We start from the raw sequence: 21,095 nt of genomic DNA on the forward strand, positions 1-21,095 counted from the left end.
CCACACGTCTTGGAAAAAACATTTCCTCACAATCGTAATCGTTATCAGGGTCCGGGTCTCAAACTTCCATAGTAGAAACCTTTCAGAAGAACTCTAATACTAGAGACTTAAATAAGCCTTTCCTCACGTTAAGAGTCACCGTATCCAATAATTATATGCTAAACGTTTACTAGCCTTTTATTGTTAACCTTGTGAGATGACGTTATCATGTACAAGCAGAAGTATTTGATCGAAGTAAGATTGTACACAAAAAAACAAGAAAAAAATTAAATTTCGCTTCATAAGTAGCCAGTCAGTCTCAAAACCTGAAACACGGACTTTTTATTTATTAGCTCACGAATTTGACATTGTAGCAGCACAACCTTTGGATGTTTTTCACATCAAAAATAATTTGATATTTAGACAAAATACATCCATGTTCTTTAGAAGTAACGATTTAGCATTTGACAACCGGGCAGGCAGTTTAGCTCACATCCTGGCATTAACGAAGAGGGTGGAGCTCTGGTTAAATTTAATCGATTAATCATGAATTTGAGTTTTTTTTTCACAGAAAAAATAAAATAAATAGCACATCAACTGTTAGTAGTTAGCTAGTGTGAACTAGCCTGCTACAGACAGCTAGCATTAACTAGCTAAATTTGGGTGTGAACCATTATTTATTTATTATTTTTTTTTATGAGTAGCACCTCAAAATTATTAAATGAAAAAGAAGCTTGTATTTATACCATACGATCAAGTTAGCAAGAGGCTGATTTAACTTGAGCTCCACTCCTTTTGCCATGACGACAGTCACACGAGGGCAAATCATGCTAAAAGAAATGATCTGTTATTAAGATCTACAATAAAAAATAAAAAAAACATCCATTCAAGGTGTACGTAGGAAATACGATACAGGTGCTAACAATAAGGCATATTATCCTCACACCGAAATGAGCAATATGTAATATTTGAAATAATTCTTTCTCCGATTTTATACAGTATTCATTCTTGGTGAAAAACAACAAAAGACTTAGAAGTCCAAATTTTCTGGTTCGGTCCTCAGAGAGTCGTTTTTGTTTTGTTTTTCCTTTTCAAATGACATTCATTGCACTTCCCAGCAAATCTCACCATGGCACTCATTTAACAGAATAAAAATAAATAATCCTAATAAATACCAAGCGCGATCACTCCAAACCGAGCAGCACGCGATAGTTTACGTTACATGCTACGCTTTGACCTTCATCCAAATAGAAAAGTCAAAACCAATCCACTGATTCGGAGAACATTTTGCGAGTCCTCTTCAAGGATGGATGAAATTAGGAGTCGCTCACTGCTCCTGGGTCTCGGGCAGGGTGCCTGACGCCAGTCCGGATGTGGCGCCTACGCAGCCGTTAGCTTGGAGGGTTGAGTCGGAGTAATTTACAATCAGCTCGGCTCGATAGTGCAGCAGGTGCTGTACCTCTTCAGCCAGAGTGTCCACGCTGGAGTAACGCACCTTCTCCAGATCGAAGATGTCCTTCAGGAAGAGCAGCACCTGCTCCTGTACAGAACAGAAGCAAATGTTAAAGCAGAAAACTGAAGCGTGAAATCTGTCAAACAGCTGGAACACCTTGGCTAAACTTTGCACCTTGAAGAAGTAGCAGAAGTCATGCAGGGAGCTTTTGGGTCCCAGGAAACCCCACGCTAATTCGGGGCTGATGTGCTGACACACTGAATAGAAGTGAACGATAAAGCCGTCCTGATCCTGAAAATAATAATAATAAAAATACGTTACCATCAGCTAACGGTTTAATTATGGTATTGACAAATACAGTGGTACTGTATCTTATACAGGAAGCGCATGGAGTAAACAGGAAGTCATTCTGAATTTTAGGTGAGTGGTTAACTTTTATCTGGCTAGCTTAAGCACAGTTAACTCAATTTGGTAACGTTCTAACGATGCTAGGTATAAACCTGAGACGAACTGATTATTGCAGTATTTAACCAGTTTAGAATCAGTTAGGTTTTGTTGCTATATTTAGCTACTAAGCTGGACAGCTAGCATGACTAGCATTAGGAACCAATTAGCACCAATCCCCAGAGTTATCAGAAGCGTGTACCTTAACGTGTTGTCGCTTCTGCTTGAGAACGGACCAGCAGCTTGATGCCACGGCCTGCAGCGAGAAAAAACGTTAACAAACCGAGCCATCAGGCGGAATATACAACGAAGATATGTCTGACGTACCGTTTCTTTGAAGGCGTTGTTCAGCCAGCGGTTGTTCACGACATTCATGATGGATTGAGGCGGATTCTCCAGATCCTCAAAAGAATCCATTAGGATAAAGTCGAGGACGATGTCGTAGAAGTTCAGATGCTTAACCTAATTTAAGAAATTGCTTTAAAATGAAACTTCACCAAATGAAAAGTCCGAATTAATCTTTCAAGCCTTACCCCTCTTGCAGAGAGCTCAACCTCTGTGTTCTCCCAGTGATCCGTCTGCTCCAGAAAGATAATCATCTCCTCGTAAACTTCCTCAAACCTTTTAGGGTTCTGCCAAACCCCACCCACAAAAAAGAAATCCAGATCTTAAGCAGGCACTAAACTACTAAACATCCTCCAGAGAAACACACACTCACCTTCCGGGCTCGGACAATTATTGAGGACAGGATCTTTTTCCCTGTGTCTGCCAGAAACTTCCGAGTCGATGTGTCTTGAAGGATGACCTAAACATGGCGGAGATTCATTACCCAGCGTCTCCACAAAGCTCCATACAGTGGATAGATTAAGTGGATTGGAGGGGGAAAAAAAACCCAACGTTGTCGTACCTGACAAGCCTGACGGATGCAGTGCAGCTTGGCGAGGAAGTCTGTGTCTCCGAGGCATTCGAGCATCTCAGTTCTTAATTAGATTAAAAAAAGAAAAAAAGAATGTCAATCGTTAGATATAAAAAAAAAACAAAAAAAAACAAACATGGTTTAAAAACAGATTACATTTGTGGAAAACACAAAGCAATTCTATAGAACCAAAGCAAATGCATTTTATTTAAATGTAAGAATAGTAGGTGCGAAAGTGATTTGTGCGAATGCGGGAGTGAATGCGAGAGCGGTTTGTGCGAATGCGGGGTTTGTGCGAATGTGGGAGTGAATGTGAGAGCGGTTTGTGCGAATGCGGAAGGAAATCACGGGGTTTGTGCGAATGCGGGAGTGAATCACGAGGCGGTTTGTGCGAATGCGGTTTGTGCGAATGGGAGTGAATGCGAGAGCGGTTTGTGCGAATCGGAAGGAAATGCGGGTTTGTGCGAATCACGGGAGTGAATCACGAGGCGGTTTGTGCGAATCACGGGAGTGAATCTGAGGCGGTTTGTGCGAATCACGGAAGGAAATGCGGGTTTGTGCGAATCACGGGAGTGAATGCGAGGCGGTTTGTGCGAATCACGGGAGTGAATCGAGGCGGTTTGTGCGAATCACGGAAGGAAATCACGGGGTTTGTGCGAATGTGGGAGTGAATGTGAGAGCGGTTTGTGCGAATCGCGGGTTTGTGCGAATGCGGGAGTGAATGCGAGCGGTTTGTGCGAATCACGGGAGTGAATGCGAGAGCGGTTTGTGCGAATGCGGGGTTTGTGCGAATGCGGGAGTGAATGCGAGAGCGGTTTGTGCGAATGCGGGAGTGAATGCGAGAGCGGTTTGTGCGAATGCGGAAGGAAATGCGGGGTTTGTGCGAATGTGGGAGTGAATGTGAGAGCGGTTTGTGCGAATGCGGAAGGAAATGCGGGGTTTGTGCGAATGCGGGAGTGAATGCGAGAGCGGTTTGTGCGAATGCGGGAGTGAATGCGAGAGCGGTTTGTGCGAATGCGGGAGTGAATGCGAGAGCGGTTTGTGCGAATGCGGAAGGAAATGCGGGGTTTGTGCGAATGTGGGAGTGAATGTGAGGCGGTTTGTGCGAATGCGGAGGAAATGCGGGTTTGTGCGAATGCGGGAGTGAATGCGGGAGTGAATGCGAGGCGGTTTGTGCGAATCGGGGTTTGTGCGAATGGGAGTGAATGCGAGGCGGTTTGTCGAATCACGGGAGTGAATGCGAGCGGTTTGTGCGAATCACGGGGTTTGTGCGAATCGGAAGGAAATGCGGGTTTGTGCGAATGCGGGAGTGAATGCGAGAGCGGTTTGTGCGAATGCGGAAGGAAATGCGGGTTTGTGCGAATGTTGGAGTGAATGCGAGAGCGGTTTGTGCAAATGTTGGAGTGAATGCGAGAGCGGTTTGTGCGATTGTGCGATTTTTTTGTATAATTTTTTTTGTAATGTAAGAAAAATGTAACATCAACGCATTATCTCAACTGCTTCTCATGCGTTCTGGACTCTTGGTCTCACCGGAGAACTCTGCAGGATATTTTCCCGTCCTCAGCCATCTGCAGAGCCTCCTCGTAGAATGGAAGAGAGCGACAGAGAGAGGTGAGGGCCAGAGCGCTCTTCTGCTCAGAAAGCTGAGGACGACAAAGATCAGAGTCAGTTTTAAGACTTACATCATTATAGAAAAAAGGGGTTCTGACAGAGTTCACCTCTGCGGCGGAGACGAAGGAGTCGTTGGAGCCAATGCTCACGGTGTCTCTCCAACACGAGTTGTCGAGATCTTCCCTTGTGGAAACTTCGGCGTGTTTCTCTACAAGACAGAGGAGCAAATCACGGGTCAAGCTTGTTACATTCTCACAGAATCCCAACAGTTTTTGACTCACCACTATGGTGTGAGGACGGATCAACGAATCCCAGCACTCCTTCAAACTCCTCCTGGAGTTGGTACGCCCTCTGCAGGAGAGACTCCAGCTTGCGAATGAACTCCCCACCAAAGATGTCCTGTGCAAAAAATAAAAATAAAAATAAATAAATCATTTCAAAGACGTTTGCTTGCTTGGCCACTGGAACCAGATGAACCACGTGTATAGCGGTTTTCACGTGCCTCTGTGGTCTCCTCAGCGATGGCATCTCCAGCTCCCAGTTTCACGGAAGAGCACTCGCCCTCGTCGTCGGCCAGCCGGCTACGGAAGTTTAGTGCCTGTTCCCAGCGTCGCAGCGCCTCCTCGAACAACTCCATACCTGAGTAATGGTGGAGATTCAGATCTTGTCAGACGGATCTACACGTGTTAAACTGAGGTACATAAGCAGAGGAGTTACAGTATGAAATGTTTGCGGTGTAAGTGGAATAAAACACTCCAGGTGGTTTACCCATCAGGTAGAGGTTTTCTGGAGTCGTGGTGGCGTTGCGTACATCGCCGTCGTCCGTTTCGTCAAAGAGGGTCAATGCCCCGGTGCCCTCGCTGCACGAGTTCATGCTCTTCACCTGCGAGAAGGCGATACGACCTGGTGTGAGATCTTTACCTGGACAGCTAAACCCTGCCCTCTGTAAAAAACTCTCAGGCGCTCCGATAAACGCAAGAGGAATCTGTGCAAATTCGAGAATGTGTGGGTTTGCGAGAGTGTTTTGTAAGAACGTGAGTGTATTGCGGGTACTGAAGTTTCTTTTGTGCTAATTCGAGAACGCAACAGCGTTTTGTGGGAATGCGAGAGGGTGTTGTAGCAATAAAAGTTTATTTTGTGGGAACGCGAGAGCGTTTTGTGGGAACGCGAGAGTTTTGTAGAGCTTGTGGGTTATTCTTTTGGGAATTTAAGAGCGTTTCGATAGAAAACGAGAGCCTTTTATAGGAATGTGAGTGGATTTTGTGGGAATGTAATTAATGTAAACAATAGAGAGTTTTGGAAACATAAATACGATGAGGTCTGTACCGAGGTCAGACTCTGCAGAGAGCTGGAGAGTTTGCTGTTTAGGCCCCTGTTAGACGCAGCATGGCGAGAAAAGCTGCTCTTCGAGTTCAGATACAGACTGAGGTTGGGACGAGTCAAAGCAGCATCTGTAAGAGGAGGAAAAGAAGGAAGAGGGGGTGTGTTAAAAAAAAAAACACTGGACCTTACAGCCACTTATGAACGCATAAAGGCTAGCTTCTGCTACCTTTCAGTGGTGGAAGTGTGGAGGTCGAGTCAGCCTCCAGCATTACTTTCTTCTTCCCTTTCCGTCTCCTGAAGCGGCGGGCGAGGAGGAGGACGGAGACGGCGCCGAAGGCAGCGACGGCCACAAGCTTCTTTGTGCCAGAGCTCAGGCTCATCTGCTCAGAGAGAGAGAGAGAGAGAGAGAGAGAGAGAGAGAGAGAGAGACAGCAGGATGTGAGATAGGAAGGACTTGAAAAGGTAAAAGAGACACACGAGAGCTTATTACCTGTGAAGGTGTTTAGAAGACGGACAGAGGGAGATTCACGCAGAATGGTTGTCTTTAAGGTCAGCGAGGGGTCTCCGAGCACATTCTCCGCCCTGGTGCCATGTTCACACGTTCCTCCACTTTCCTCCACTCGGCCTGATCACAACTGCAGAAAAAAGCACAGAAAATTCACCTTTAAATTTCTAAATATTTATTCCACCTCCATGGACAGCCACAATAATAAGCTGGTGGTCACCCGGTGGTCATACGCTGTCATTACATGTTAGCGCAAAACAAGAAAAAAACCTGCATGAACTGATGAAACCCTTTAACTGTTAATCCTGCTTTAATAAACAGTACGCGCGTGCCGCGTCTCAAACGGCGCCATCTTGGATCTTTAGTGCCCTACTTATACTATAGAGAGCAGGATGCGCGCGCGCTGCGTAGGGCGCCTATGTAGGGAGTAAGTGCGGCATTGCGGACACAACCGCTGACGCATTTAAGATCAAGAACCTGCGTTGCAATTATTATAGATTTTTATTGTAGGGTCGATTATTAATAATAATACAAATAAAATGTATTATACTTGTTCGTATTTTTAATGCGATAACATTTATTAATAGGTTACACTTTATAATAAATAAAACGGATTTGCAAAGAAGATACCAAAACCAATGCCGAAATGTTTTTTTTTTCATGTACGAATGTTAGATTTATAATTTATCATATTAAATAAATCAGCAAATCAACCAAAACAAATCGTTTTCTTCTTCTTACGTTTTAACGCTTTTGTCCCCTTTCAGTCATCTGTTCACTGGGGGAAAGACAGCTGGAGATGGCCGAATCCCAAATACGTGTTCACACCCTATACAAGTACACTACTTAGTGTGTTAGTACTGATTAGACTGCGCTATCACAGCGCTGACTAGTGCCCTAAGTGATTTGGGACGTCGCTGGTACGTATGTGGGCGGAAAATATTAAAATGGCGCCGTTCTTTTTTTTAATAATAAAAACAATATAGTAAAATAAATATAAATAAACCCACACGAATCTTTTTTCCTTACATTTAGCGCTTTATTTATTTTTCTGTCCCAATTGAGTTGATGTGCCGAAACTCCAAATACTTCTTCAAGTGCACTACAATCTCTATGAAATCACAGCGCACTACAATGTCGCGTAATTTGGAACGTCGCTAATTTGTACGTGGGCGGAGAAATATGGCGCCGGGTTTTTCAAAATAAAAGTCGTATAATTTCTAGAGCGCGTTAATTATAATTGCGAATTATAATAGATATGAAAAACAAACAAGACCAAAAGAACAAAGAACTCGGGTGATGAGTAAAAACAAAACATGCAGAGAAAGTGGCTGTTCTGATCACTTCGTTATCATAGAAACACCTCAGCTTTCACTCAGATCATTGATTAAATCATGAGCAAATGGTCACCAACACAGCAGGAGACTTTAGTTTAATCCAAAGGAGCATTAAAAGCCTGCAAACATCCATCCAGCGTTTAGTTTTTACATCATCATGTAATTTATGTTGTTACTTTTTTTGTGTCCTAAAGATGTAAAACGTGTGTGTGTACATATAATTCACAATACAGAAGAAATTAAACAACTTTTTAAAATTACATTCCCAAACTCTTTATTCCAATTAAAATGAAAGAACAGATTCCTGATCATTAACTGAGTCTTTCTGATCAGAATCAGAATCAGGTTTATTGGACACACACACACACACACACACACACACACACACACACACACACACACACACACAAAGGATTTGGTTCCATCTGCTGGTGACTCTTAAAATTACAGGCATTAATAATAACTACATTCAGCTTGGACAAGACAAGACAATAGAGACAATGTGAGACAATATGGACAGTACGAGTGTTAAACAGGAAAAAATAAATGTACAATTTACAGAAGCATTATTATTATTATTATTATTATTATTATTATTAATAATAAATATTTGTTCTCTTTAACGTCTGTGCTTTAACTTCTGTGCTTCTGTTAACTTCTGTTCTCAAGAACATTTCAGAACCTTTAAACTCAAAGACCTGAAAAACTCCCACTATTCCTGAACCCATTCTGAAAAGCCTTTGGTGTTTTGTTGTGATTTTTATGCTTTTTCAGTGCTTTTCAAGTTTATTGTTTATTGCTGAATTCTTGTTTGCATTTAAAAAAAAAAAAAAGCATCATGGCGGATTTTGGTGCTGATTTGAGACGCGGCAGTACAACAAATGTTTACTGATTCAAAATATTTTTTTTCCGCTGGTCGTTATTTATATATTTGTTTATTAATGTAATAATACATTTAGAAATCACATTCAAATATTTGAATCGTGCTCCTTCCAGATATCCGCCAGGTGGCGCTTGGGCTGGAAGGAGCACTATTCCAATTTTTTCTTTGCTATTCCTATATATGACCGCTAGAGGGCAGATAGAGTCGCTGCTCCAACGTTTACGCCCTATATTTGGCGGAACTTCAAACGCCATTTTGTTTAAAAACTAGTGCACTACGTAGGCTTCAGCGCGTTACTATTCTAAGGGGAATGTAGTGCGTATGTATAGCAAGGTAATGTTGATTTGGAATACGGCCGCTGTCTGTGGTTTCCGAACCGGAAACAGTGGTTCGGTCTGTGCCGTGTTGAGTTCCAGGACAGGAGAAGCGGATGTGAGCCGTTACCAGGTGGATCTCCTGCACGACGAGCATCACACAATAAGATTTTATTTAGTTTAAAATGTAGCTTTCTAAAGGACGAGATTTCGACCTTTTTCCACCAACGACTCGGAACCTGCGCTTTGCTCGGAGGTAAAGCTCTGCAGCTGCGCCAGCTCTGCTAACGGTGGCTAAGCTAAAGCTAATGTGCAGAGGGCAGAATGGAGGGGTTTAAATGTAAATATATTCATATGTTAAAATACTCAGATTCAGTATTAATATGATTGATGAGGATTAGGTTTATTTGTGTGAGACGGGTTTTTGAGGTCGCGGCTGTTTTGCGTGACCCCGGTCACTATAGCACAGCTGTCAAATAGCCTTAGGGTTGTAGTGCGCATGCGCGTCAGATAATAGTGCATCAGCATTACAGTGCAGTAACTGATACACAGGCTGAAGATTCTGAGGAACATCAGAGCAGGAGTGATGGAGGTGATGGTGCTAAAGGAGGTGAAAGAGGTGCTTGTGTGGGTAAAGGTATAGTGCTGATTGAGGTGCTGGAGCTGATGAAGGTGATAGAAGTGATGATGATGATGGAGGTGATGATGATGATGATGGAGATGATGATGATGGAGGTGATGATGATGATGATGGAGGTGATGATGATGGAGGTGATGGTGATTAATGTGTTTGAGATAATGGTGCTGATGGAGGGGATTAAGTTGATAGAGATGATGGTGATAAATGAGGTGATTGAGATGATCGAGATGATGGTGCTGATGTAGGTATTTGAGATGACGGTGCTGATTAAGATGGTGGTTCTGATGGAGGTAATGATGCTGATGGAGGAGTTTGAGATGATGGTGCTGATGGAGGTAATGATGCTGATGGAGAATTTTGAGATGATGGTGCTGATGGAGGTAATTGAGTTGATGAAGATGATGGTGTGGACGGAGGTCAAGTCCAGTCAAGATCATTGAGGTGATTAAGATGATGGTGCTGATGGAGGTGATTAAATTGATGGTGCTGATGAAGATAATGGTGCGGATGGAGGTGATGGAGATGTTGGTTCTGATGGAGATGATGGTTCTGATGGAGATGATCATGCTGATGGAGGTGATAATGCTGATAGAGGTAATTGAGATGATGGTGCTGATGAAGATGGAGGTGATTGAGTTGATGGTTCTGATGAAGATGGAGGTGATTGAGATGATGGTGCTAATGAAGATGATAATGCTGATGGAGGTGATTGATGAAGTGATGGTGTAGATGGAATTGATGATGGTGATGCTGTTGTTGAAAGTCATGGTTCTGGTGAAAGTGATGGTGTTGATGGAGATGATTGGTTTTAGTCCTTTACTCTCTTTACTGGAGGAACAAGGCTGCTGAAAATATCCCACAATGCTCCAAGGCTCGTTTTTATTCCGGATTGAATTGGGATTAACTGTTCAGTCTGAACTCTTTTTTTTTCTGACTTGTTGACTCTCTCTCTCTCTCTCTCTCTCTCTCTCTCTCTCTCTCTCTTAGTTGTGATAGAGTGATGCCGGCTACAGTGAGCTGTGATTGCCCGCACCTGGAGTGCGTTGGAGAGATCACTAAAGAGGAGCTCATCCAGAAGTCTCATGTGAGTCTTCTTCCTCGTTTTCTTCGTCTTCCTCGTTGTGTATTTGTTAGTAATGGTGTTGTGTGATTCCAGGGCCAGTGTCAGGATTGTAAAGTCGGTGGGCCGAATCTCTGGGCCTGTCTGGAAGTAAGTGTTTTTTTTTTCTTTCTTTTTTTTAAACACCTTCGCTGAATATTAATTGTGTGTGTTTTTGTTCCAGAATGGCTGCGCTTATGTCGGTTGCGGAGAGTCTCACGCTGACCACAGTACGGTCCACTCTCAGGTGTGTCATCCTTCAAGCCTGTTTAGAGTCTTAGCAACACTCCGAGACTCAGAGACGGACATGCAGCGTGAGAGAGCGAGCTGAAGCACAAATATGCGATTAGTCCCAGTAGTGTCGTAAATACTATTAATAATCACATATTAGTAATTTACTGATCGTTAAGGATGAGTCTGGACATTTACTGATCGTTAGGGATGAGTCGGGACATTTGCTGATCGTTAGGGATGAGTCTGGACATTTACTGATCGTTAGGGATGAGTCGGGACATTTGCTGATCGTTAGGGATGAGTCAGGACATTTGCTCATCGTTAGGGATGAGTCTGGACATTTGCCCATCGTTAGGGATGAGTCAGGACATTTACTGTTCGTTAGGGATGAGTCGGGACATTTGCTGATCGTTAGCGATAAATCGGGACATTTGCTGATTGTTAGGGACGAGTCTGGGCATTTGCTGATCGTTAGGGACGAGTCTGGGCATTTGCTGATCTTTAGGGACAAGTCTGGGCATTTACTGTTTGTTAGGGATGAGTCAGGACATTTACTCTTTGTTAGGGATAATTCGGGACATTTGCTGATTGTTAGGGATGAGTCTGGACATTTGCTGATCGTTAGGGATGAGTCTGGACATTTGCTGATCGTTAGGGATGAGTCTGGACATTTGCTGATCGTTAGGGATGAGTCTGGACATTTGCTGATCGTTAGGGATGAGTCGGGACATTTGCTGATCGTTAGGGATGAGTCCGGGACATTTGTTGAACATTAGGGATGAGTGGGGACATTTCATACGGCATTTCTCCAGAACATTTTAATTATTACTGAGGAACAATCAAGCCATTCTCTGAATGCCAGGGATCAGCCAGAATGAGGGCCATATTGTTGGGACAAGTCCCACAAGATGGACAATGCTAAGCTTTTAGATGCTGTGCCTCTGAATATTTTATGCCCCTCAAAAAGATCAAGTCAGATCCCATTTTTTTCCCCACAAATGGAAGGAGAAGTAAAAAGCTTATCCAGCATCATGAATAATGTACAGGCTTCCACACTCCACTGTGTGTGTGTGTGTGTGTGTGTGTGTGTGTGTGTGTGCGCGTGCGTGCGTGCGTGCATAGCTGGAGTCCTCACCCTGCCATGCACCAATTCTCAACACTGCCCATCACCAAGACACACACACACACACACACACACACACACACCATATGCTCTCTTTTCCAGGGGAACACAGAATGTTGGAATATTTCACTGAATTCAGAATTACATGTTGGGACTTTTGTACTGTTCTGATTATATAAAATCCCACTGATTTATTTCCGTATCGAAGGCAACCTATGAGTCTTCTGATGAACGTAACTGTGTAGTGAATCTCGGTGTCTTTTCCAGGAGACTCAGCACAACCTGACCGTGAACCTGACCACACTGAGGGTTTGGTGTTATGCCTGTTACAAGGAAGTCTTCCTGGACAGGAAGTTGGGGCCTGTAACCTCGCCCACTGGTAATGCCAAACCCATGTCACCGGTCCCGCTGCTTGGCCAGGTAACCCCCCACATTCCCACCCCACACCCCGAACAGATTCGGGTTGGAATTAACCTCTTGTGTACCCCTGTATGCTCAGGATCCAAGCGAACCGGGTAGCACCACGGCTCTGAGAGTGCCACCCGCTGGAGTGGCTGAGGATTTGGATATGGAGACCGAAGAAGAAGACGATCTGAAGACTAGAGGTATGACAGGAACATTGGGCGTAGTAAACCTTGTACAGCAGCAGCTGCAGCTCATGGACCATGATTTGTGTAAAGGACGTAGTTATAACCATGTTATAACTTCCAGTCTCAGTTATTACTACTGTTATACGACTTGACCTATTAATGCTCGTGTTGCTGCACTGCAGGTCTGACCGGCTTGAAAAACATCGGCAACACCTGCTACATGAACGCTGCCCTGCAGGCTCTGTCCAACTGGTGAGAAGCGGCGACACACATTCATTTATTTATTTTACCGTCCTCCCCCCTACAAGCTTTAAAATGGCCGTTGTGCTCTGGGGCGGCATTGTAGGACATAACGATGGTATGAAGTGGGAGTCAGGGACTGGTTAGGTCCTACACCTGGGGCTGTTATAAAAGTGTCCTGTTCTTTTTCTTCTTCTCCTCCTTCTTTTTCTGTATTTTGTGTTTCAGTCCTCCGCTCACTCAGTTCTTCATCGACTGCGGTGGTCTGGTCCGAACCGACAAGAAGCCGGCACTGTGTAAAAGCTACCAGAAGCTCATTACAGACCTGTGGCACAAAAACAGGTGTGTCTCTTTTAGCCATGCCCACAAAACTCCTTAAAAGGCAATGATTAAAGAAAACGCTCAAAATTGACGATTTTGCAAAATCATCCACTAGTGCATGTATTTAATAGATTCCTTGTGTAAATACTCCTGAGGATCATTTCCGTATCTAGATTAATGTGTGGTTTTAATTTACTTCCCAGACCTTCCTACGTCGTCCCGACCAACCTGTTCCAAGGCATCAAAGCTGTTAATCCAATGTTTCGGGGTTACTCCCAACAGGTGAGTTTCTCGCCAGATATACGCCAAATCCCTTTCTATCAGGCGTGTGTTCTTCAGACATCTTGGAAACTGTCCACGTGACTAACCAATGTTCCAGCTCCAGACTTGGTACACCGGCTGGTGGATTCAGGCTTTCATTCCAGCATGAGTGATAGATGATTGGTTTGCATGATGAACAGATTAAACATCTCATTGCTGGTAGGAATAAAAGCCTGTAGCCACATTGAACATTGATTCACGATCTATTGCGTTGGTCTATGGTCTTGGTCTATAGTTTGTGGTTTATTGTCTATTGGCTTGGTCTGTGGTCGGTGGTCTTGGTCTATTGTTTATAGTCTCGTTCTGTGGTCTATGGTTTATATTTTTGCTTTTTGGTCTATATTGGTCTGTAAATTATTGTCTTTAGTCTTAATCTTGGTCTCTGGTCTATGGTCTTGGTCTTGGTTTTCAGACTCAGTCTTGACTTGTTCTCGACTACCCTAAAGACCCAATCCTCGACAGTCTCAGATTTGACTTTGGCAATCTTGACTACATCCCTACTGTCATGTGATCTCAATCCACGTGCACCATTTTCTCAATACATTAACAATCAATCCTGAAAGCCCTAGAGCTTTCGAAACAAGTCCAACACAACGTTCTGTTCTAGGAGACATCGGGATTTTGTGACTCTACAGGAGTCCAATCCAGCAACAGCCTTTAACCGATTTAAGGGTCAGAGAAATGCTAAGACCTGATGTGGAGTCTGGTATTTTGGTGTTTATTCAGTCAATAACACCTGATAGCTGAGGTTATGAAGTAAACAGTTCTTGGTAATAGTCCAGGACTTTTGTACCCTCCTGAATACATGCTCTTTTACAGCTAGTGTGTTTTTTGTGAGTGATATAATTGGATATTTGTTGTTTGATTGATTCTTCAGTTTTATCTCTATCTATAGACTGCGATGCGGCGGTGCTTTAGTCCGTCCAGCTGTTTCTTTATCCGAACCAGATCAGTTACCATAACCTCAACTTTTACAATATTACAGCCATTCTCATGATCATTGTCATCTTTGAGTTGATGACACTGGGGTCTTTGCGTGTCTCTGCTTAGGATTCTCAGGAGTTCCTACGCTGCCTAATGGACCAGCTGCACGAGGAGCTCAAGGAGCTGTTAGAAGACCCGGAGGACCAGAGTCAGGCTGCGGAAGCGGACGAGGACGAGGCGAACGAGCTGGCCGAGCCTCACCAAGACAACGACGCTAACGAAGCCGAGACGCTCATCTCGAACGAAGAGAAGGCGAGCCGAGAGCGGCAGAGGGAGAAGAACCTGATCAACGAGCTGCACCGAGCCGACTTGGACAGGGATGATGACACTGCGACAATCGTCAGCAGCCAGGGGGCGGTCAAACACGGCAAGGCCATGGGTCAGTGCTACGGGTTGTGCTCTGAATTATTTCATCTGATTGGTCAAAATTGGGTTAGGCACAGCTCATGGTGATCCACTATATTTTCTCAGACACTAACTCAGAGATCCAGATCAGTAGCGGCGGTCGGCCCCAGAGCCCGAGTGCCAGCGAGAACATCGGGTCCAAGCTGTCCAGCAGTCCCCCCAAATCCACCCCCATGTGGCCGAACCTCAACTCGGCTCACAAGAAAGGTTGGGATTTTCTAGAAACCTTTTTTTATGGATTATATTGATTATATATATATATATATATATATATATATATATATATATATATATATATATATATATATATATAATTTTATTCACCGTGTGTGTTCGGAAACAGTGAGCATGTTTGCGCCCCCGAAGAGCAAGCGTCAGAGGAAGTATCGCAGCATCATCTCTGACGTTTTCGACGGCACCATCGTGAGCTCGGTGCAGTGCCTGACCTGCGACAGGGTGAGACGCCGTTTCGCACGTTTCATCATCATCGTGATTTTGAAACGTGCGAAACAAAAAGAGAAAAATTGCTGCTCTTGTCCATCTCAGGTGTCTGTGACTCTGGAGAACTTTCAAGACATTTCGCTGCCCATTCCCGGGAAAGAGGATCTCGCGAAGCTGCACTCGGCCACGCATCAGACGTCGCTGGCGAAGGCGGGTTCGTGCGGCGAGGCTTACGCTGCTCAGGGCTGGATCGCGTTCGTCCTCGAGTACATCAAGAGGTAGTGTGGGGCGAATTTAGTTTTTCACTCGTTTGCACTCAATATATCGCAAACTACGATTTAATAACGATTCATTCGTTTGTTGATGTGTAGCTGGTTTTGGGGACCGGTGGTCACGCTGCAGGACTGTCTGGCCGCCTTTTTCGCTCGAGACGAACTCAAAGGTAAGAACCATTCTGGACAAAAAAAAAATCCTAGGACAAACAAGTATCCATTAGCCCCGCCTCTAAATTAGTATATATCTAATGAACCTTGTATGTGTGCTGATTGTTTTCTTTTTCATTAGGTGATAACATGTACAGCTGTGAAAAGTGCAAAAAGTGAGTATGCCAAACTACACAGTATTCACTAGAGGGGACCGATAGTTGAGGATGGGTACAGAGAACATTTTTTTTTTTTGGACCGGGATGTAATTGGGACAATACCGGACTACCGATAAGCTTCAGGACAAACTGTCAGGACAAACAAAAGCTGCTTGTCATTTTCCGTCTTTGAATGATGTCATCACGTGGCCGACATTTGCTCGGCGTACGCGTGATATCCATGCACATGTGCGGTTTGTGTGCTGACAGTCAATGATGAGGCGTTCGAAAGTGTGGGCTCACGTTACGAAACGTGACACCAGTGTCCAATGCAATACATGTGGTAGTGTAACAGTGAACAAGGGAGGTGACAATATTAATATAATAAAACATTTACAAACAAAAACACGCCATCGACCTCAAGCAATGCGCTGTATTTACTATGTCTCCTTCATCTCCCGGCTCTAGCGCCAACTCCCCTGCCTCAGCCTCACACGAAGGTAACATTCATCATATCATACGTTTTTAGTTTGGACTATTAGTCTTTTGGGACAACAAAATGGGATCCTAAGTATGAATAACCCCACAGAAAAAGGGCTTTGCCGTCACCAAAGAAACAGACGATCTGAGACCCCTAGGAGCAGCCCATTCACCAGAGCGATGCATAGGAAGATGACCACTAACAAAACGGAAGCGCGTCATAGGGCTGTCACTAAATTTTTATTAAAAGATTTATTGCCCTTCCCTATAGTGGTGTCATGCTGGTTCAGGTAGAGTAGGCAGTAGAAAAGTTAGCCTAAATGCTAGCGATGCCGGAATTCTCTATTACATTCTGTTGTGCTCCTGTGCACATGCTGTTTAAATATGTTATGCTGTGGTTTGCTGAGGAAATGTATTATTATATTATAATTTATTCATCATATAATTTGAATAATTAATATATTCAAATTTATTTCATTTAGTACATTTTTATGATTCAGTACTTTTTTTGTACTGTTTACACACCTATATATTCAGTCTTGTGTGTGTGTGTTGTGTTTTTTTGATAGATTAAGAAATGGAGTCAAGTTCTGCAAAGTTCAGAGTTTGCCAGAGGTGCGTGAGGAAAATCTATCTGCTTTTCTATCTCATTAAATATCTCGTAAGTTCAGTACCGTTTTGAATCTACAGAATATTTTCTCGTATTCCAGATCTTATGTATCCACCTGAAGCGCTTCAGGCACGAGCTGATGTTCTCCACCAAGATCAGCACTCACGTCTCTTTCCCACTGGATGGCTTGGATTTGCAGCCGTTCCTGGCTAAAGACAGCTCGGCCCAGACCACCAGCTATGACCTGCTGTCAGTCATCTGTCATCACGGCACGGCCAGCAGTGAGTTCCCCCTGAGAAAAAGAGATAAATAAATGAGAAAAAATCTCAGTAGCGATAATAGATAGATAAAATGAGAGAGGTAGAGAAAGAGACAGTTAGATTGAGAGGGAGACAGAAAGTGAAACAAATAAGGATGTGTGAAAGAAAGAAAGAAAGAAAGAAAGAAAGAAAGAAAGAAAGAAAGAAAGAAAGAAGGAAAAAAATCCCACATATTCCAACTTGTAATAAAAATTGGCTAAGAACTTCTTAACGTTTGTTTTTTTGTGTGTGCAGGTGGTCACTACGTCGCTTACTGCCGCAATGATCTTAATAACACGTGGTACGAGTTTGACGACCAGAGCGTGACCGAAGTCTCCGAGTCTTGCGTCCAGAATGCTGAGGCCTACGTGCTTTTCTACAAGTAAGTCCAGAGGCTGAGTGATGGGGGTGTGGCCATGTGGATTTGAACGGGAATATATGGAGGCATTGTCAGGTAGATTGGCATGGAAAATAAAAAAGGGTGTGGCCAGATAAATTGGCACAGAAACTAACAAAACGGAAGCGCGTCATAGGGCTGTCACTAAATTTTTATTAAAAGATTTATTGCCCTTTTAGCTGAAGATTAATTCAGAGGGCGTGGCCTTGATTAAAAAATAAATGATGCATGTTCCAGGAAGAGCAGCGAGGAGGCACAGAAGGATCGGCGGCGAGTGACATCTTTACTCAACATGATGGAGCCGAGCCTGCTGCAGTTCTACATCTCACGCCAGTGGCTCAACAAGTTCCGGACGTTTGCCGAGCCCGGGCCCATCTCAAACCGTGACTTCCTGTGTGCACACGGAGGTCAGGAAACGCATTCAATATCCCCTCATGACTCCTCCCAAACCCTTATCTCTAAATTCACGCCTCTTTCATCCTTCCTTTTTTCAAGCTTATCTTTTTATTTTTCCAATTCCTTGTCTTTTGGCACACTTACTTATTAAGGTGTGTGCTCCCTGTGACTGTGCGTGCAGCCTTGTCCTGCCATCTGTTGGCATGTTACAAAACTAGTTTCTGATACCACCTTCTACTTTCTATTTTACTTTTTCCTTATTCCTTTATCCCTTCAGTAGCGGAGAACCGACACTTGTCTTAATGTGTGTGTGTGTGTGTGTGTGTGTGTGTGTGTGTGTGTGTGCGTCATTTTTCTTCTCGTCTCTGCAGGGGTGCCGCCACACAAGGCCTCGTATGTTGATGACCTCGTGGTCATGCTGCCCCAAAACGTCTGGGATCATCTGTACAGCAGGTATGCAGTGATCCCAGCGCTCCTGGGTGTTTCAGTGTCTGTGTGTCTGTGTGTCTGTGCGTGTGTGCGCATGTGTGTGTGGGTTTCGGGAGTTTGTAACGGTTGCCATGGTGATTAGGTATGGAGGAGGGCCTGCAGTGAACCATCTGTACGTGTGTCACACCTGCCAGCTGGAGATCGAGAAGCTGGAGAAACGCCGCAAGAATGAGCTGGACATGTTCGTACGGGTGAGGAATCAAATCTAGAAAAAACTGTGTGTGTGTGTGTGTGTGTGTGTGTGTGTGTGTGTGTGTGTGTGTGTGTGTGTGTGTGTGTGTGTGAGGTCCGATACTTTAAACAGAACAGCGTTATTAATTCATCAGTACATCAGTTAAGTTCGTTAGTTTCTGTCCTCCTTCATCTTTCTTATCCTTCCTTTCTTTATTCCTCACTTTGTTTTCTCTTTCATTTGTTCCTCATCCTAGTTACCCTCCTTTCTTCCTTCCTTTATTTCTCCAGTCCTTCCTTCCTTCCTTCCATTTATTCTTTTTTTTTTATGGATTTCCTTCCTTCCTCCCTACATTTTATTCCTCCTTGTGTCTTTTAAACTTTTTGTGTTTTTTTTAAACTACAGCTGAACAAGGCATTTCAGGAGGAGGAGTCCCCCGTGGTCATCTACTGCATCAGCATGCAGTGGTTCCGTGAATGGGAGGCTTTTGTCAAGGGCAAAGACAGCGGTCAGTGTCGCACCACATCACACTTCTGTCACATACACACTTCTACCACATACACACTTCTTCTTCGAATTAAAAAGCCACAAACACTTGCGCAGTTTGGTGGGGTTGGGTTGTTAAAACTCTGGCAACCCAGAGTCAGGCAAAGGCCTCATGTGACAGAAATCAAATTTTTTCCCCTCCAGATCCTCCAGGACCTATCGACAACTCGAAGATCACTGTGAACAAAAACGGCCATGTCACGCTCAAGCAAGGTAGCCATCGTTTTTTTATTTTTTTATTTCATCCCGCGATTTGTCGTTCTTTTCATCGACGCCATCCTGTTTCCCTCCCCAGGTGCCGATTCGGGTCAGATTTCCGAGGAGACGTGGAACTTCCTTTACTTGATCCACGGCGGCGGCCCCATGGTGACCGTTCGACCCAGTGTGAGCCACTCGGACGCCGACGCCTCTCAGGCGGAAGAGAAGATCGAGGTGGAGACTCGGACCCTGTAGATGACTGGCAGCAGATCCTTCACTTTTTGCACTCACCATCGCCCCATCACACGCTCTTCATTCCCTGTGTGCATTCCTCACAACGTATACGCTGATAAGCCTGGTTGATTACACTTATATTTGTATATACACGATGCTAATAGTTAGTTAGTTAGCTAGTTAATTAGTTAAATAGGATGTTAGGTGAAATTGGACAGAAATTGGAGCATTTCGTTGATAAATCGAATTTCGGGTTGTCTAAAATGGCAGAAAATTACCCTGTTCCCTGTCACCTGCGCGTCGTCGTTCATCACTGAGGACATAAAGATAGATTTAGCAAATCGATTAACTATCAAATTTGCGACAATAAACATGTCTAGAAACGTAACATATTTCTATTTTTTTTAGACAAACTATCCCTTTAAGCAGTGAGCAACAAGCTGATCGTTCCCTCCTGCTGGGCAAGTATTAAAAAAAGCGCTTAAGAACCAATTACGACTAGCAGCGGGAAGAAAAATCGCTCACTTCCTGTTCCTGTTTCTGTCTGACTGTTAGCAGACGAATAGAATGTGATCTGTTGCTTTTTTTAAAGCCCTTTTTCACAAAAAAGCTTCTTTGTGAAAGACTATGAGAAATATGAGTCGTACAAATACAAATGTTAGTTGCGATAACGTAGCAGGGATTTTTTTTCTTTAATTCCCGCAAGCTTGTATGGTCAAATTGCGTTTTTGTAGCCTACCGATCTGAATCCCTGCGTCGTTACACACTGGTGTTCACTTTAGACGTCGAATGGTTCGCTGCTAGCATGAGTTCCAGCACGCTAACGGTAATGCCTAACACTAAACAATTGCGCTATTAGAAGTGGGCTAACGCAGGAGGTCGAACTTGCACGTCATTTTGCTCGAAGACAAAACACCGTCTTATACTCCGGAAAATACGGCGATCTCAGGAAAGCGCTTTTTTCCCTCTTTTTCTCTTTCTTTGAGCACTGTTTAAGCAACGCATGCTCCGACTCTGAAGTCCGGATCTGAATGTACTTGTAATTAAAGAGCTCTGAAAGGTTTTCCCCTCTCTCAAGGTTATGTCACTTGCTAGATTTATTTTTTTTTTTTTGGTCCCTCCGGAAAGCTAGCCCCGATCACGAACGCATGCTCGCAGGAAATCCGGAGCTCTTCTCGATCGCATGGTGACGCTGAAACGACGTACGTTCTGAAATGATGTAAATGTAAAAATGGAGAGACAAGATACAGACTGTTAAAGCTTGTTTAAACGCAGTCGTTTTTGTATATAACAATTAATTTCTGTATATATATATATATATATATATATATATGTTTTGTTTTTTTGTTTTAATTTTCCCCGAATGCTGTATCTGTGAATTGTAAAAATGTGCATTTTGATTATTTTATTTTATTTTATTTTTGGGGAGGGGGCTGAAATTAAACTATGCTGTGAAAAAATTATTATAATAATTGAGACTGCGTGTGGCATAAAGGAGAAAAACTGTTTTATTCATGTGAAATGTCGATAT

General features: G+C 43.7%; 2 protein-coding genes across 4 annotated transcripts; one reads left to right on the top strand and one right to left on the bottom strand.

Annotated features, from left to right (window-relative positions):
• Positions 1-306: 306 nt before the first annotated feature.
• On the bottom strand, positions 307-7,382 carry miga1 (mitoguardin 1). 3 transcript variants are annotated; one of them, XM_046852121.1, is made up of 16 exons: positions 7,261-7,382; positions 6,217-6,361; positions 5,953-6,106; positions 5,730-5,854; positions 5,172-5,286; positions 4,906-5,042; positions 4,685-4,802; positions 4,511-4,611; positions 4,323-4,435; positions 2,784-2,856; positions 2,595-2,681; positions 2,410-2,508; positions 2,204-2,338; positions 2,079-2,132; positions 1,607-1,723; positions 307-1,519 (listed from the first exon to the last, which is right to left on the bottom strand). In XM_046852121.1, the coding sequence occupies exons 3-16, from the start codon at positions 6,104-6,106 to the stop codon at positions 1,307-1,309; spliced, it is 1,641 nt and encodes a 546-aa protein (XP_046708077.1). In that variant the 5' UTR covers positions 6,217-6,361; positions 7,261-7,382; the 3' UTR covers positions 307-1,306. The 3 variants fall into 3 exon arrangements, with proteins under 3 accessions (XP_046708077.1, XP_046708075.1, XP_046708076.1); XM_046852119.1 differs by lacking the exon at positions 7,261-7,382 and adding an exon at positions 6,973-7,130; XM_046852120.1 differs by lacking the exon at positions 7,261-7,382 and adding an exon at positions 6,502-6,686.
• A 1,328-nt stretch (positions 7,383-8,710) lies between these two features.
• usp33 (ubiquitin specific peptidase 33) lies at positions 8,711-21,090 on the top strand. Its single transcript, XM_046852240.1, has 24 exons — positions 8,711-9,021; positions 10,393-10,489; positions 10,562-10,615; positions 10,689-10,751; positions 12,129-12,281; positions 12,361-12,466; positions 12,634-12,703; positions 12,920-13,033; positions 13,216-13,294; positions 14,384-14,696; positions 14,789-14,929; positions 15,066-15,178; positions 15,269-15,441; positions 15,535-15,605; positions 15,728-15,761; positions 16,793-16,838; positions 16,934-17,114; positions 17,388-17,514; positions 17,767-17,936; positions 18,297-18,378; positions 18,497-18,605; positions 18,992-19,094; positions 19,277-19,345; positions 19,428-21,090. Exons 2-24 carry the CDS (start codon positions 10,406-10,408, stop codon positions 19,583-19,585), a joined length of 2,613 nt encoding a protein of 870 aa, XP_046708196.1. The 5' UTR covers positions 8,711-9,021; positions 10,393-10,405; the 3' UTR covers positions 19,586-21,090.
• Positions 21,091-21,095: the final 5 nt, after the last annotated feature.

This window comes from Silurus meridionalis, chromosome 6, assembly GCF_014805685.1.
Source record: "Silurus meridionalis isolate SWU-2019-XX chromosome 6, ASM1480568v1, whole genome shotgun sequence".
Taxonomy (NCBI): Eukaryota; Metazoa; Chordata; class Actinopteri; order Siluriformes; family Siluridae; genus Silurus; species Silurus meridionalis.